General features: G+C 39.4%; 2 protein-coding genes across 2 annotated transcripts; both read left to right on the top strand.

Moving 5' to 3' along the window:
* Window positions 1–515: 515 nt before the first annotated feature.
* On the top strand, window positions 516–3,952 carry LOC116135337 (glucose-induced degradation protein 4 homolog). Its single transcript, XM_031421035.1, has 8 exons — window positions 516–583; window positions 761–816; window positions 1,554–1,697; window positions 2,212–2,285; window positions 2,386–2,440; window positions 2,534–2,596; window positions 2,926–3,053; window positions 3,306–3,952. Exons 1-8 carry the CDS (start codon window positions 538–540, stop codon window positions 3,382–3,384), a joined length of 645 nt encoding a protein of 214 aa, XP_031276895.1. The 5' UTR covers window positions 516–537; the 3' UTR covers window positions 3,385–3,952.
* A 932-nt stretch (window positions 3,953–4,884) lies between these two features.
* On the top strand, window positions 4,885–9,671 carry LOC116135301 (putative cyclin-D7-1). The gene is made up of 7 exons (XM_031421009.1): window positions 4,885–5,136; window positions 5,240–5,326; window positions 5,418–5,516; window positions 5,616–5,820; window positions 6,125–6,252; window positions 6,338–6,552; window positions 9,572–9,671. Exons 1-7 carry the CDS (start codon window positions 4,885–4,887, stop codon window positions 9,669–9,671), a joined length of 1,086 nt encoding a protein of 361 aa, XP_031276869.1.
* Window positions 9,672–14,891: the final 5,220 nt, after the last annotated feature.

The following is a 14,891-nucleotide window of genomic DNA, read 5'->3' as shown; positions in this document are numbered from 1 at the left end:
ATATGTCATTAACTTCAAGGCCTAGGGATGGTCATTGGAGGGAATACCTAGTAGTTAACTTTAGAGTCTAGGGTATAAAAATTATATGAAACGTTCTTTATACCTTATTTTATTGTAGAGAAATACTAGCCTTACAAAAAGAAATACAAAGAGGGGTATACAAAGACAAATCATGCCCTTAATCTTTGTGATTGCCTCTCTTTCTCTGTTTTTCCCTTCTTTTAAGGGTATAATTTATCTTTGTATACCCCTATTTGTATTTCTCTTTGTAAGGCTAGCATTTCTCTTTATTATTGCATGCTGGGACAAATTCATCAACTTTATAATATGGCGTCGTTTTACATTTCAAAAAATCTCATTCTGGACCTGCCTTGGGCTTTACCAGCCCACCAGGGCTGTTTCCTAAACGGGTTGGTCTAACGCATTTTGTACGATCGGGTAAACCGGTTTATCTGTCGGATCTTTTCACTTCCAAAATCTGAATCTCTCCCCGCAATTTCAATGCCTGAGACAGACTTTTGATCAATCAATCGGGAAATGCCGGTGAGAGTCGTAGACAACTCTGCACCGTCTCAAGTATCAGGTATTCTGTTTCAATGAAATTACGATCTTAGTCATTGCGTCTGTTAGGTTATCAAATTCTTGATTGCTTTCTAATTATCTGAGTTAATTACAGTGGTCTCGATTAGGAAATTTATTAACATATTTTGTAATTATGAGTTTCTTTTTGTGTGATTTCATTGTATTTTGTGTACTGAAGGTGCAAATTCTGGAAATACTTCACCCCCAGCCTGCTCACTTTTGAGTGTTGGACAGGTGAATTGTTCTGTCGTTTTATTTTTTATTTTTTTTTCATATCATTAAGCTTTTTTATTGTTTAAAAGGCATGTGGTTCAAGTTTATTTTTTGTTGCACACCAATTCCGATTGATTGATTTATTTCTCTTTAAAAATTACCATCATAAAATTTACTTGCTAGCCTCATACGACTTGCCCCTGCTTCATTAATTAGTTGCCTAATATGAATTGAGTATGATAGGAATTATGTGGATGATTTATTGGCTGAACAAATTAACTAATATTTTTTATACTTTTTAAGTAATGGCAAGATGATTGGATTTCTGTAAATGAATTCAGATGTGAGATTAAGATGTTGAAGAGGTCGCAAAACCATATAGCTGTTGTGTAATGGAGACTTTCAATTTTTATTTTTTTATTTTTCTCTCCTTGTAGTGAAGCTGCAGAGTTTCTTTTTTATGGTGCTTTTATGTGTAAAGCTTTTGGCGTTTCAATGTTTGTTGCACAACTCTCATTTTTCATGCAACAAGTAGTTTAGATGATTCATTCCTTCTTTCTGTTTTTAAAATATATGTGTGTGTTGTTTTTTGAAGGAAGGGTTGTGCCCTGGCCGGTGAATGTATGTGAAGCCATGAACTCATGTAGATAAAAGTTTTTTCTTGCGCTTTGGAAATAAATGATTCTTATATTTAGGGGTGACATACCTTATTGCTATGGTTGAAAGGATTCAATGTATGGCATTATATTTTATTGCAGGCATTTTCTGGTACACAGAATGTCTCAAATCTTCAAAAGGAGGAAGCTTGGAGAGTTAATGTCCGGATACAAGGATGTGACCTTGAACATGGGTATCTATGTGGCACCATGGAAGCTCTGAATGTTCCTATGGCAGACACACCAGTTAGTGTTATTTTCTTCTCTCAGCAGCAATTAAATTGTGTCTACCCTTTTCATCCTATCTTATCTGGTATTTTTAAGATACAGAGCTTTGATACTGACAAATAATTATAAAAGTATCTTCAGTTAAACACTGCCACCCTGGTTTAATGGATTTTTATTAGATATCCATTCTTATTCTTCTTATTCATAGGTTTCACCCACCTAAGTTTTCAATTTTTGCTGTCTGCTTCTTGCCTCTTCTTACATTTTGATTTATCAATGTGATACAGAAGGTTTATTTGTTTTGATTTTTCATATAATTTTACTCTTTGGTTCCCATATTAGGAAGTATTAAAAGTTATTGCAGAACTGAGATGCAGAGTTTTTCCCTGTGCATGCATGCACACATACGCTCACACAAAAACACACACTCTCATATATCCCTTTCCCTTAGTATTGACTTTAAAATTTAGTCAAATATGCAGAATCTCCTTGTAAACTCATCAGTCATTTAATTGTTTTTAACGATGTTCAGGTAGTAACTTTCTGGGAAGGAGAGATTGTTGATACGAAAAACTATACTTTCTACACCGGCAAATGGGAAGCAGCGTATGCTCTTTCTTTTTCCTTTTCCCTTTTAAATTGAGCATTAAATAAATCTCAATAGATTGTCTGTTCCCTTTTAATTGGTTAAAGAAACTTTTTATAGGCCAGAGGATGATATAAGGCATTGGACGAAGTTTCAATCTTTTTCACCCCTTCTGGTAATGATTTGTGTATTTTCACCCATTTGGTGAGTTACAACTGCTTCTACATATACATAATTTATGTTCATTTCATCAACTCAATCTCTTCAGAATCAAGTGGAGGTTGATGGTGGCAAATCATTGGACCTGAGTAACTACCACCACATATTTATGGTAATTTTGTTTGAGACTTAATCAATTTAATTTAGTGAACAGTTATTTAACAATATGATAGGACAGTTTATTGAAGATGTGATAGTTTGGCATGCTTTCTATGCTCAAAATTATGCGTGGGTTATGTTTTTGTTATACATTATTTACTAAAATTAATAAATGGCTGACAAGCTAATGTGGCATATGCCATCTCAATTATCGCACCATCTAGTAAAGAATTTTTTGTAAAAGTCTTTTATAGATTTAGCATGAATCTTTGATTAATTGGTAGAAGAAGTTGATATGTTTAAATTAATTTAACTTGCCATTTTTTAATTTTGTCATTGTAGAGATGGAAAGAGCAATATTTTGTGAATGTTGGAACCGACTGTGGGCTAACCATAGCAGGCTTCTACTATGTTTGCTTCTCTTGTAGTGATGGCTCCATCAATGGCTTCTATTATGATCCCAATAGCAGGTACTTCTTTGCTGCCATCTCTGATTCTAAGTTTTGGTTGAGTAATTGTCTTTTCTTGGAAATAGTATGCCAATGATGAATGCTTCTCTTTTGTTTTCTGGAAAGCTGGGATATGTCCATAGACTGATTACGAATCAGGCTATCCTTGTATTTTACACTGTCATCCTTCTAACCCCTTCGCCCCTCTCGCACTTTGACTTTCTTTCTCATGTATCAAAGTGACTGACGAAATGCTGTTAAATTGAGTTGCAGCCCTTTTCAGAAGCTTGAGCTGAAATGTACCAACGAGGGAAGATCAGGTTTTAGTTTTTCATCGTATGAGTTACAATGAAAAAGAAAAATTGGCAAGTGATTCTGATAGCAGCACTGATTCAACAATAGTTGTCAAATCGCGTATAATATTGAGAATTGTAGAATACTAATAACCATGGATTCAACTACTGAAATTATTTGACTTCCTCGATTTGCATAAAAAATTCTGAGGGAGGACTTGCAAGAGCGCAGGCACTCGAGCGAACATACATTTTGATGACTCTTGGAAAATTGATAAAATGTGCATGTATTTGGTTATGAGAGTGTTAATTATGTATTAGTGCCTATACCTTATGATATCCCTTTTTCAATTTTGTTACAGTTTTAAAAAGAATTATCAGTTAGGAATTGCAGGCCAAAGCAGTTAGCAACATGATGATGAATCTCTGCTAGCAGTTTGTTATACAGTTTCTTGAAAACCGAAGTCGGTTATTTCCTTCTCATCCTCTGTAGTCAGTTAATTATGCAAAGAGAAATTTGAGAAAAAGGATGGAGACTGGTCTTTCTTATGCCTTTAAATCATATTGAATTTACACAGTTGTAACATAAGTAACTACTCTCAAGAACATAAATTAGGTCAATATTATACTTACAATTTAATATATAATCTTTCTCTTATAATTTTGACGTGGTAGCTTGTAATGGATTTAACTTGTATAATTATGATAGTTTATAATGGGTTTTGTCTACCTGATTAAGAATTGTCACGGTGGAATTAGAAGAAAAAGTTTGTAAAATTAATTTGTGAGTAAGTTTGATTGATAGTTAAATAACTATGGAGACCGGTATTTAAGTAAGCCATAGAGATTTTCATTTTCTAAGGGGAAAAAAAAAAAACCAAATAACGTGGGCAGCCAAGATGAATCGGTGGTGAAAACAGGAGTGGGGAGAGTGATTGATTGATTAGAGAGTAGTGAGGGAGTTTCTCGTGCACAGTAAAAGCATATTTTTTTATGAATTAAATGAGAGTCATTGATTAGTTGAAATAGCAGTTACGCCGCACTCACTATCATAACCCGGAACGTGGGGTCATCCACAACTGGCGAACTCCCCCTTACGTGAACCCAGTCCCAATCCCCGCCACCATCTTCCAAAACATCCTCTATTCAAACACGTAACTCAGTGACTATTGAAAGAGAAGCAGCTGCACATTTATGTAATGCGTGCGCTCACGCAATTGGTTACTGTGGTCAAATTATAATATGCATGCAGCATTTACCCCTTTTCATGAGGGTCGTCTCCTTCTTTTTATATCTCCTTCTCCAACCCAACCACCCCACCATCTCTTATTAATCCTTCTAACTTTCTCTTTTCTCTCTTATTTTCACTATTTTTCATGCTTTCTATTTTTGTCAAGCACCGCCTGTTTGAGGTACATATATTAGTCAAAAAGATTTACGTGTCAGAGCCTTTTTCCCTTGTCCCCGTCTTTAATACTCGATTGTTTGTTCGAGAGAGATATATATATATATATATAGACGTATTGGTAAGGATTTTTTTTAGCAACGGGTACAGAAGTATGGAGATAAGTTTGTTTTGTGATGAGCTGTGGCTTTCGAATCCTGACGAAACTTCCCATGAACCCAAACAACGCATTTTAGAGAGGTGTCCTGGTTATTCATTTTACAACACTAAGGAAGACTGTGAACAGGCTAGTATTATTTGCTTTAAGAAGGAGTTGAGTTACATTCCTGAACCTGGATATTTAGAGTATCTCCAGTCTAATAATTTGATGAACTTTAGGCTCAAAGCTATTCAATGGCTTTTCAAGGTCAGTGTTATTCATTTCATCCCGAAAAAGAATATGATAATAAAGAAGAGGAATAGACTTCATGTGGGTTTATCTCTAACTTCTTGTTTTTTGTTGTCTTCAGTCTCGCAGTCGGCTGAATCTCTGTTACGGAACTGTTTTCAACGCTGCAAATCACCTTGATCGATTCATATCCATGAACCAATGCCATGTAATTAACTATAGCTTAGAATCCATCTCTTAATTTGCTGGCTTTGTATTTTTATTTTGATACTGAATACTCACATCATCATATATTTTAGGGATGGAAATGTTGGATGATTGAATTACTGTCTGTGGCGTGTTTATCAGTAGCATCCAAGTTTACCGAGACGTCCGCTCCTTTATTGCAAGAGATTCAGGTGATCTATTATACTTATTGCTTGCTGTTATTAACTCTATTGTTATGGTATTAGTGTCTTAACTGATTGATAACTGTGCGGTTGTGGTGGTCATTATAGTTGGAGGACCTTGAACATTGGTTTGAATCAAGCACAATAAGGCGAATGGAATTGACCCTGTTACAGACTTTGGGATGGCACCTTGGCTGTGTAACACCTTACTCTTATGTAGAACTGCTATTATCCAATGTTGACTCTCTCGAATCTCACCTTCACAATCAGTTAACCACCCGATTCACTCAGCTTCTTCTCGGAGCTATGTTAGGTACACAGTCCTATCAATTTCTCTTGCGTTAATCTGATATATCAGGCAGATGATTCTCAAATACATGATCAAAGCTGGATTTTCCCAACAGAGCTCCGCTACCAATGCTCTTGGCAGATGAATTTTGATTGATCAATTTCAATCGTCACATTGTTTCATTTGCACGACATTGTACAATTGCTGTAATTATTGTGCTCATTTAAGGAAGCTTGAACTTGAATTATAATGAAGCAACATATGTAGGAGAAGTTGCTCCAGATGAATTTGATGCTCATCCTGATTAAACCAAAACTAATGGGTGCAGATTTCAAGCTGGTGGAGTTTCGGCCAAGTCTTATTGCCGTATCTGCTCTACGGTGCTGTCTAGATAAGCTAATTCCATCGTCTTGTTCACACCTCGCCTCTACAAGTCTCCTCAACCAATTTCAAAAGGTACAAAGATTTAAACGCTATTTCTCAGCTTATGTAAATTAGAGAATGGAAATAATATATGGGTTTTCACTTTTCAATTTACTAGGATGATCTTCATAAGTGTCATATGATAATGAAATCACGCATGGTAGACCCATTATCCAACATATTAGTCAGTGGGCAACTTCACAATTGGCCTTCAAGTCCTGTCACGGTTTTGGTGAAGGAGCGAATTGACATCTATGATTCCCAAGTTGATCTCTCTATGTTCAAGCTGCCAGGTTCCAACATCAATACTGAATCATGCAGAAAGAGGAAGAGGCAATTATTAGAACATTAGGAAGGGTGTTCAAAGAGCATCATTTCCTTCTATCTATTGACCAAGGCAAAGAAAATTTGCTTCATAATCTAATTTATATACATCGGGGAAACACAATAACCCATCAAGTATTTGGTAACCCTTTTTCTTTTCTAAAGTGAAACTAAAAAAGTCTACTTGTTGGAGTGGAACTAGCGTAAAATATTTTTTATCTTTGGTGCTGCTGATGATTAACTCTAATTTATTTTTAGTTTGTGTTATCCTCTCGAGCAACTCAACTGAAACATTCTTAATCAGCTCCAAACATTTAGATAATAACTTTTAAATTCTAGCAAAAATTTTAAAGTAGATAAGTATTAAATGAGAAGATCATTACAAAAAATTAAGATATTGGATATAAGTAATTATTATATTTCTACCTTCTCAAAAGCTCCAAAAGAGATTTTTTTTTTTTTTTTTTTCAAAGTAAATTAACATGTATTTTTTTTTATGACCGAGGGTGTTCGGGCCAGCTTACATGCATCTCAACTGATCCCCCGAGACCTTGGAATTACCGATCAGGTAAGAGCTCTAATGGTGTTGATGCAAAAAATACATCAACTAGAGTAATCCGATTGACCTTCGGAATCGGAACAGATGTGTGTGTGATTACGAAAAACCAACAATGTATGAACATAAAATGCAATAAAGTAAATGACACAATGATTTTTTAAAGTGGTTAGGTGAGATATACTCTTGAGCCTACATCCATTGTTTTATATTTGATGTGAGAGCTTACAATGATAATCTTAGAATAATTTGCAAACCTCTTTCTCATCATTGGAGGGGTTTTGTATAAAGGAAAAAGCGAAAATAAATGGATTACAATTAAAAATGAAACGTAACTCCGATATTCTTGCAATTGAGCGTTGAGATTGAGCCAAGATTGATGTCTGATCCCTTCCAAAATATCCGGGATCTAAAGTTATCTGTGAGTTGGTTGAACAACTGTTGGGATTAGTTGCGATTGGCTTGTGCTAGGTCGAGCTACAACTCGACGAGCTTATTTTGGGTCAGACAATCGATTGAGTCAAACTGATTCTGGATCGAGCTGTTACCTCGCAATTATTCGAGTTTGATGGAAAAGTCACACACAACATCTACCCTCTAGTGTTCGATGCTCGTTTCGAGCTTTGAAGACTATTATTCAATTTGATATCAAGCTCGAACTTCATCGGTTGTCTGCTAAAGGCAAATTCAGTCGAGCTTCACAAGTCAGACTCATTTTCGGTCAACGTACTCAACACTTGGTTTTTCCTCCGCTATGATGTTCTTGACAAACTCGAAATTTGAAGTGAAGGGCATATGTGTAACTTTCACGCAGACTGTCGCATTTAATGCGGCGGCCTTGGGCAGTTACTTTTTGTCGCGCGTGGGCGACTATAGCTGTCCACGTGCACAATCCAAGCGACGTGCGGTGACGGTTATGATTGTGGCAGCCTGACGATTGATCGCCCCTTATAGATGATTGACATGTGGCCACGTTCAAAGGCTAGGATTGCTCGACGAATGGAGGTTTGAGATTCACTGTAGATCGACGGCTACGATCGAATCTCGCCCTTTTGTCTCCCATGCAAATCACTATAAAAGTAGGCAATATCGTCAGAACGTCTACACACTTTGCAAAAGTTTTTAGATTTTCTTGATTATTTCGTCGTTGCTCTTTTGTTTTCACGACGCTTTTCCGACGAGTTTCTTCCATCTTTTCACTTCGGTAAGGTGTCTTTCCCTTCCTTTGCTTACTTTTACGCCTTTTTGCAGTTAAGGGTGGCCATTGTCGTGGCCACATTGAGTTTTTTAGGGCTTTGCTAGCGTTTATTGAATGTATTTTTGGCGGTTTTGGGTTTAAGGAGGGTTTATGGTGGTAGCCACCAGATTCCCAGTAGGTTGCTTGTGTTTGTTGTCCACACAAGCTACCCTGGGTGCCTGAACTTAAAGCAAATTATGGATAGGTCGCTGAATTTTTGAGCTCTGACACATGTTCGCGTCTGTTTCAGGTAACTAGAGGTGAGCTATCATCATGTCTTTGTCAAGCAGCAATAGCATTGATCGCATGTTCAATCCCCCAGCGAGCTTGACACTTCTTGGCGGTGTAGTCCTTCAGGCTTCCAAGGATGTCATTGTCCGGAGTTTGGACCCTGATGCGGCGGGCTCTTCGGACCACGTTTCTGTCGAGATTGTTCAGTCGAAAAGATCTCTAGTCCATAGGCCACGGAAGGAACCACATTCCTGAATTGGGGCCGATGACCTTAGGCACATAACAAAAATTTATGCGTCTTAACTTTCCTTGCGGGTTCCGGGAGGCTTCTATAAAAAAAATCCCACCACCGGCTATGTGGTAGTCTCTGATACCTTTTTAAGGTATGGGAGGTCCATTTCCCTTCATTACTTCATAGAAAGTGTTTTGAGACGGTTCGACATCATCTCTCTTCAGTTGTCGGTGAACTCATATATTATTATCGTAGGCATGTACATAGCATACCAAATAGCTAAGTTGGGTAAGTTATCCGTAGAGAAGCTCGGTATAGCTTAAAAAAGAGTCAAGATCAAACGTACTATCTCTCATAGGCGAGGAAAGTACATTTTAACAGTTTGGTTGACGTCCCAAAAAAGATCCCGCATTGGGACTCTCAGTTTTTCTTTTATATGGTCGGGGAGACCGGTATTTTTGTTTCATAAGCTAGTAAGACTTCAACCCTTGTGTGTGCAAAGAGTGTTTCTAAGCTCGATCGTCAGACTAACCAAGTTTTTTTACTTTGCAGTAAACGTAGAGCAAAACTTTCTTTCTATAGCGAGCTTAGAACGGCTTCGCCAATCTTTCTGACAAGGAGCGCAATGTTAATGAGCTTATCTCGCTTCCTCGGTTGAGAGCGTACGACGTCAACAATGCCAAATTTAACACCATTCTTGAAAAAAGTAAAGTGCTTACTTGCTCCTTTTTTTTTTTTTTAAGTCGTTAATTGTTTGCTTCTCCTTTTGTAGATATGTGGGCCAAGAAACCAAAGGGCCTGAAGAAGAAGATGGCAGCGTTCAAGACTGCCAAGAAACAGTCGGTCGCTTTGACGAAGAAGCAGCCTGCTGATGCTACGGGATGGTCGAGCAGGGTCCCTTGCGCCCGGTCCTCAAGCACAGTGGTGGCAAGCTTGGGGAAGGCCTAAGTGCCAAAAAGCCCATGATTGCCTCTAAGGCAATCGGGGAGAAAGGTGCCCTTGAGCCCCAAAGAGGGTTGACGAAGAAAACCTCTAAGCCAATTGGAGGCTCGGGGAAACAGAAAGTGCCCAAGCAACATGATGGCTTGGTAAGAAGAATGTGCCAAAATAGCATGAAGGCTTCGACAAGAAGAAGTTGACTGAGCTGTAAGGGGGCTCAGGAAAACAGAAGGTCATCGAGCAGCAAGGTGGCTCGGGCAAGGAGGCTGCAAGGCAAATTGGTGGCCCTAAGAAGTCTGCGGCCAAAGACTTGGCCAAGAAAAATTATATTCCCATTACTGAAGTTGTCATTCCTGTGGGAAGTAAATCAAGTTCGCCTTAACAGGGAGGCAAAATGATGGACGAGGCAGCTTGGGCTGCGCTCGATGCAATATTCAACGAGCTCCCTGAGGACATCGATATTGGGGCCTCGACAGTCAGGGATGCTGTCACCTTGCAAACTTACACGGGCATTAGAGATTCGTCTCCTCCCCAGCTATTATCTTGGGCATGTAGCTACGTGACAAAAGTATCAGTAGTTTGCCCCTTTTTCCTTTATATATATAAATGCTTCTCTTTTTTCTTCACTGACTTTCATTTCTTTTCAGGCTTGCGTGGCAACCAAGCTTCTCTTTGATGAGAGTTACCCTACCTCAGTGGGTACTCATCGTGGTAGGAGGCGGAGGCTCTGAAGGAGGATGTCTTGGCTAGGGCTGAGGTGGCAGAGAAAGAGAAAAACTTGAAGAAGGTTGAGCTTGAGCGACTCAAGGAAGAGGCTGAGGCCAAGGCCTTTGGAGATAAAGAAATGGAGTTCCTTGAAAAAATCAATGCGAGTGAGACTGCTCGAGCAAAGGCTAAAATGAGAGCAGTGGAGGCTAAAAAGAGTTTGGCCTAGCAACAGGGTGCTAACAACAAACTGAATTTCGAGCTTGCCTCGGCTCAGAAGGTTGCCTTGGATTAGGAGGCTAAGTACAAGAAGACCTCGCTTAAGCTTGCCAAGTAGGTGGCAGGTCGCTAAAGGGCCGAGGCTGAGGCTGAACAACTCAAGCTCGACGTCAAGGAACTGAACTCGGCCATTACGAGCCATGCTTGGAAAACGTTGGTCTTCCTAGTGCAGAAACTGTGGGAAGCTCATCCTTCACTCGACTTTTCCTTTCTTCCGAGGGCTTATCAGAAGGAGGTCATTAAGATAAAGACCGAGGCCCAAGGCATGACATACGTTTACTCGGACGACTTTGAGCCTGACGGTGAAGGTGAGTAGGAGGTTAAGGAATGAGAGAAAGATGTTGGTGTTAAGCAAAAGGTCGAAGATCTGGCTTCTTTGGCCACACTTCCGCCTATTGCTGCCGACCTTCTTCGGTTAAGACTACGAAAGACGTTCCGGATCCTACCCCCGAAGAGGCTACCAAAACTCCTTCTATCGACGATCTTTCTGCCCCTATTGGCAACGAGCTCCCTGGTTCTGCAGGCGATGATGCCCCCACACCTCCAACTGCTTAGATATTTTTTCGTATATCTTTTTTTTTTTTAGTTTAGTTTGTAAATAAAATTACATAATCAATGAAAAATTTGTTTTGCACATTTCTTTCGAGCAATTTTTATTTCTGTAGAGTCGTTTCGATCGTCCGAATCAGACTTATCATAAAAAATTCGAATTTGCTCCAAGTTATGCGTAGCTGACTTCTTGAGGAACTTTTCAAATATATATAAGAAAATCTTGTGCGACAACTCTGAGTTTAGACTAGTTGTCCGTCTTGAGTTTTGGTCGCCAGTTTATAACCGATTTTCCTTCGACATGTTTTACTTGAGTTTTTCCAAGTTTAACTTCGTCGATTCGAGAAATTTCTCCCTTCATGAGTTGAATTCTAGCGTGGCTTATCGCGCTAAGCTGTATTTTTTCAAACTCTTAACTCTAAGTTTTGGATGTGATTGCATAGGTTGCGATTTTGAAACCATAGATGATAAATGATGAACAAAATACTAATAACCAAAAGGTGACTAACAAAATAAAGTTCATGAATAATATCCCTTTTTATTGATAGAATTTTGGTCATAAACGACCTTACAATGAATATGGGAGAAAAACAAAACATGAATGAAACCCAAGCTGCTTATTAGTAATACCTTCGCAAATGCTCGACGTTCCATACTCGTAGTACGACTTCACCATTGAGGTGTTCCAGGTGGAAAGTTCCTAGTGTGAGCTTTTCGGAGATCCTGAATAGACCTTTCCATTTAGGCCCAAGTGCCCCCAAATTTGAGTTTTGTGTACCCTGAACAACCTTTCTAAGGACTAGGTTGCCCACTTCAAAGTCCCTGTTCTTGACTTTAGAGTTGAAGTATCGTCTGGCTCACTATTGGTACGAGGCGAGCCTTAGTTGAGACTTAGCTCAATGTTCTTCGATTAGGTCTAGCCTCAGGTGGAGAAGATCTTCATTTGTTTCTTCATTAAAGACTTCCTGGCAGAACGAACTAATCCCCACTTCAACTAGGGTCATTGCTTCACACTCGTATGATAAAGAGAATAGGGTTTCTCTCGTCAAGCTTCTAGCTATCGTTCTGTAAGACTATAAGGCCTCGGGCAATTCCTTAGCCTATCTTCCCTTCAATGCATCGAGCTTCTTCTTAATGGTGTGCTTGATCATTTTGTTCACAATCTCTACTTGGCCGTAAGCTTAAAGCCAATAAACAGCGACGAAGCTCTTCTTGATACTGAGCCTTTTGTAGAAGATGTGAAGTCCTTACAATCAAACTGTTTCCCATTGTCGATTATTATTGTATGGGGAATTTCGAATCTACAAATGATGTTTCTGTAGACAAAATCCTTTAGCTTGTTCGATGTGATGCCAGCCAAAGGCTCAACTTCTGCCCACTTAGTGAAGTAGTCTACTACAACCACTGTGAACTTAACACCTCATTTTCCTTGAGGGAAATTGCCTATCAGATCGATCCCCCAGATTACAAATGACCAAGGACTTGTCAAGGTAGTTAACTCTTGGGGTGGAGCTCGCGGAACATCTGCAAAACTCTGGCATTTTTCACACCTACGCATATAGTTTGCTGCATTGTCAAAAACTGTTGGCCAGCAATAGCCCTGGCGAAGTACCTTGTATGCTAGAAATCTTCCCCCTGCATGGTTCCCATGGATGCCTTCGTGGATTTCTCTCAAAACATATTCTATGTCCTCATGATCAACACATTGCAAGAGCGGTGAGTTGTACCCATGCTTATACAGTTTGTCATTAATGAGCGTGTATTGAGCTGACTTTGCTCGGAGTGTCTTAGCTTCACTTCTTCCTTCAGGCATTGTTCCATCTCTTAGGTAAGCAATTATTGCATTCATCCATATGTATCTCTACCCTGTTACTAAGACTGATTCCTATGGAGCGAGAATGCTTAGACTTGGGAGGAATTTGACAAGTATTGAATCATTCTTTTCTTAGCTCATTGCCGAAGCTAGGCAAGCTAGAGCATCGACCACTAAATTCTTTTCTCTCAGGATTTGAAGAATAGTGAAAGATTTGAACTACTCGAGCTCAGATTTCACCTACCGGAGGTAGGATGTCATTTTGTCCTCCTTTACTTGATATTTCTCAGAAATCTGATAGACTACGAGTTGAGAGTCGCTGTAGATCTTGATGAACTTTGCCCCTATTTCCTTGGCGAGGCGAATCCTCGCTGTAGATCTTGATGAACTCGAATCTAACGACAACCCTGATCGGGTTCCCTTTGGGACTTTCGAGCAAGAGCCCAGCTCCTGCCTCGTTCTCATTTGAGAACCTGTCAACATATAGAGTCTACTACCATAGACCGTCAAGCTTTGGTTTATGCGGTTCGCTTACTTCCGAGGTACTCACCCCTGACGGGCTTACTTCTCCCTCGGGCTAATAGGAAAATTCTGAAATGAAATCTACCAAAGCCTAACCTTTTATTGTTGTTCTCGGGATGTGCTTGATATTATGCTGACGCATCTCCATTGTCCACTGAATTAATCTACCTGATGCCTCGGGCTTTTGCATTATTTTTCTCAGTGGGAAGTTCGTCAGTACATGTATGGAGTGCGCCTGAAAATAGGGCCACAACTTCCTAGCGGCGATGACAAGTGCATAGGCGAGCTTCTCCATCTCTAGGGATCTTGTCTTAGTGTCGAGCAACCTCTTGGTCACGTAGTACACCCGTTATTACACTCCCCCTTCTTTCCGTACCAAAATCGCGTTGATCACAGACTTAGATACCAATAAATATAGAAGCAACAACTCACCCTATATAGGCTTTGATAGCAAATGAGACTGCCTCAAATGCTTTTTCAATTCCTAGAATGCTTTCTCGCACTCCTCTGTCCATTTGAAACCTTTGTCTCCCTTTAGGGTTTCGAAGAATGGTAGGCACCTGTCTATGGCTCGAGAAATAAACCTGATAAGTGCGGCCACACACTCTATCAAGATTTGAACCTGCCTTATACTAGGCGAGCTTTTCATGTCTAGGAGAGCTAGCATATTTTCTAGGTTGGCTTCGACACGTCGCTGATTAATAAGGAAACCAAAAAATTTTCCCGAGCTTACTCCGAAAGCGCACTTCAGAGGGTTGAGTCTCATTCTGTATTTTCTAAAGATGTCAAACATTTCTCCCAGGTGCTCAATGTGGCTTTCGGTGACCTTTGGTTTGACGAGCATATCGTCGATGTACACCTCTATTGTTTTCTCAATTTACTTGGCGAATATCTTGTTCACCAAACGTTGCTAGGTCACCCCAGCATTCTTCAAGCCAAACAGCATAACCCTATAATAGTAAATACCCCATCCACTAATAAATGACGTGTGTTCTTCGTCAAGCTGATACATTGAGATTTGGTTATATCTTGAGTATGCATCCATGAAGCTGAGTAGCGTGTTTCCAACTGTTGCATCTACTAATTGGTCAATTTGGGGTAGCAGAAAGTTGTCTTTGGAACAAGCTTTGTTTAAATTTTTGAAGTTGACACAAGTCTGTCACTTGTTATTTGAATTTTTCACAAAGACTGGGTTGGCGAGTCAGTCCGGGTATTTCACTTCCCTGAAGAAGTTAATGTTCAGGAGCTTGTCAACTTCATCTTTGAGCGCTTTGAACCACTCCGC

The sequence above is a fragment of the Pistacia vera genome, unplaced genomic scaffold, assembly GCF_008641045.1.
Source record: "Pistacia vera cultivar Batoury unplaced genomic scaffold, PisVer_v2 Contig298, whole genome shotgun sequence".
In the NCBI taxonomy this organism is placed as follows: domain Eukaryota; kingdom Viridiplantae; phylum Streptophyta; class Magnoliopsida; order Sapindales; family Anacardiaceae; genus Pistacia; species Pistacia vera.
Note: the sequence above shows the minus strand (reverse complement) of the source record. Positions and strands in the feature narration are given on the sequence as shown.

Coding starts and splice junctions, on each gene's coding strand:
- LOC116135337 (XM_031421035.1), top strand. CDS start 538: ATGCCGGTGAGAGTCGTAGACAACTCTGCACCGTCTCAAGTATCAG. Junction 2,286..2,385: donor ACCGGCAAATGGGAAGCAGC/GTATGCTCTTTC, acceptor AACTTTTTATAG/GCCAGAGGATGATATAAGGC. Junction 2,597..2,925: donor ACTACCACCACATATTTATG/GTAATTTTGTTT, acceptor TTGTCATTGTAG/AGATGGAAAGAGCAATATTT.
- LOC116135301 (XM_031421009.1), top strand. CDS start 4,885: ATGGAGATAAGTTTGTTTTGTGATGAGCTGTGGCTTTCGAATCCTGAC. Junction 5,517..5,615: donor CTTTATTGCAAGAGATTCAG/GTGATCTATTAT, acceptor TGGTCATTATAG/TTGGAGGACCTTGAACATTG. Junction 5,821..6,124: donor TCTTCTCGGAGCTATGTTAG/GTACACAGTCCT, acceptor TAATGGGTGCAG/ATTTCAAGCTGGTGGAGTTT.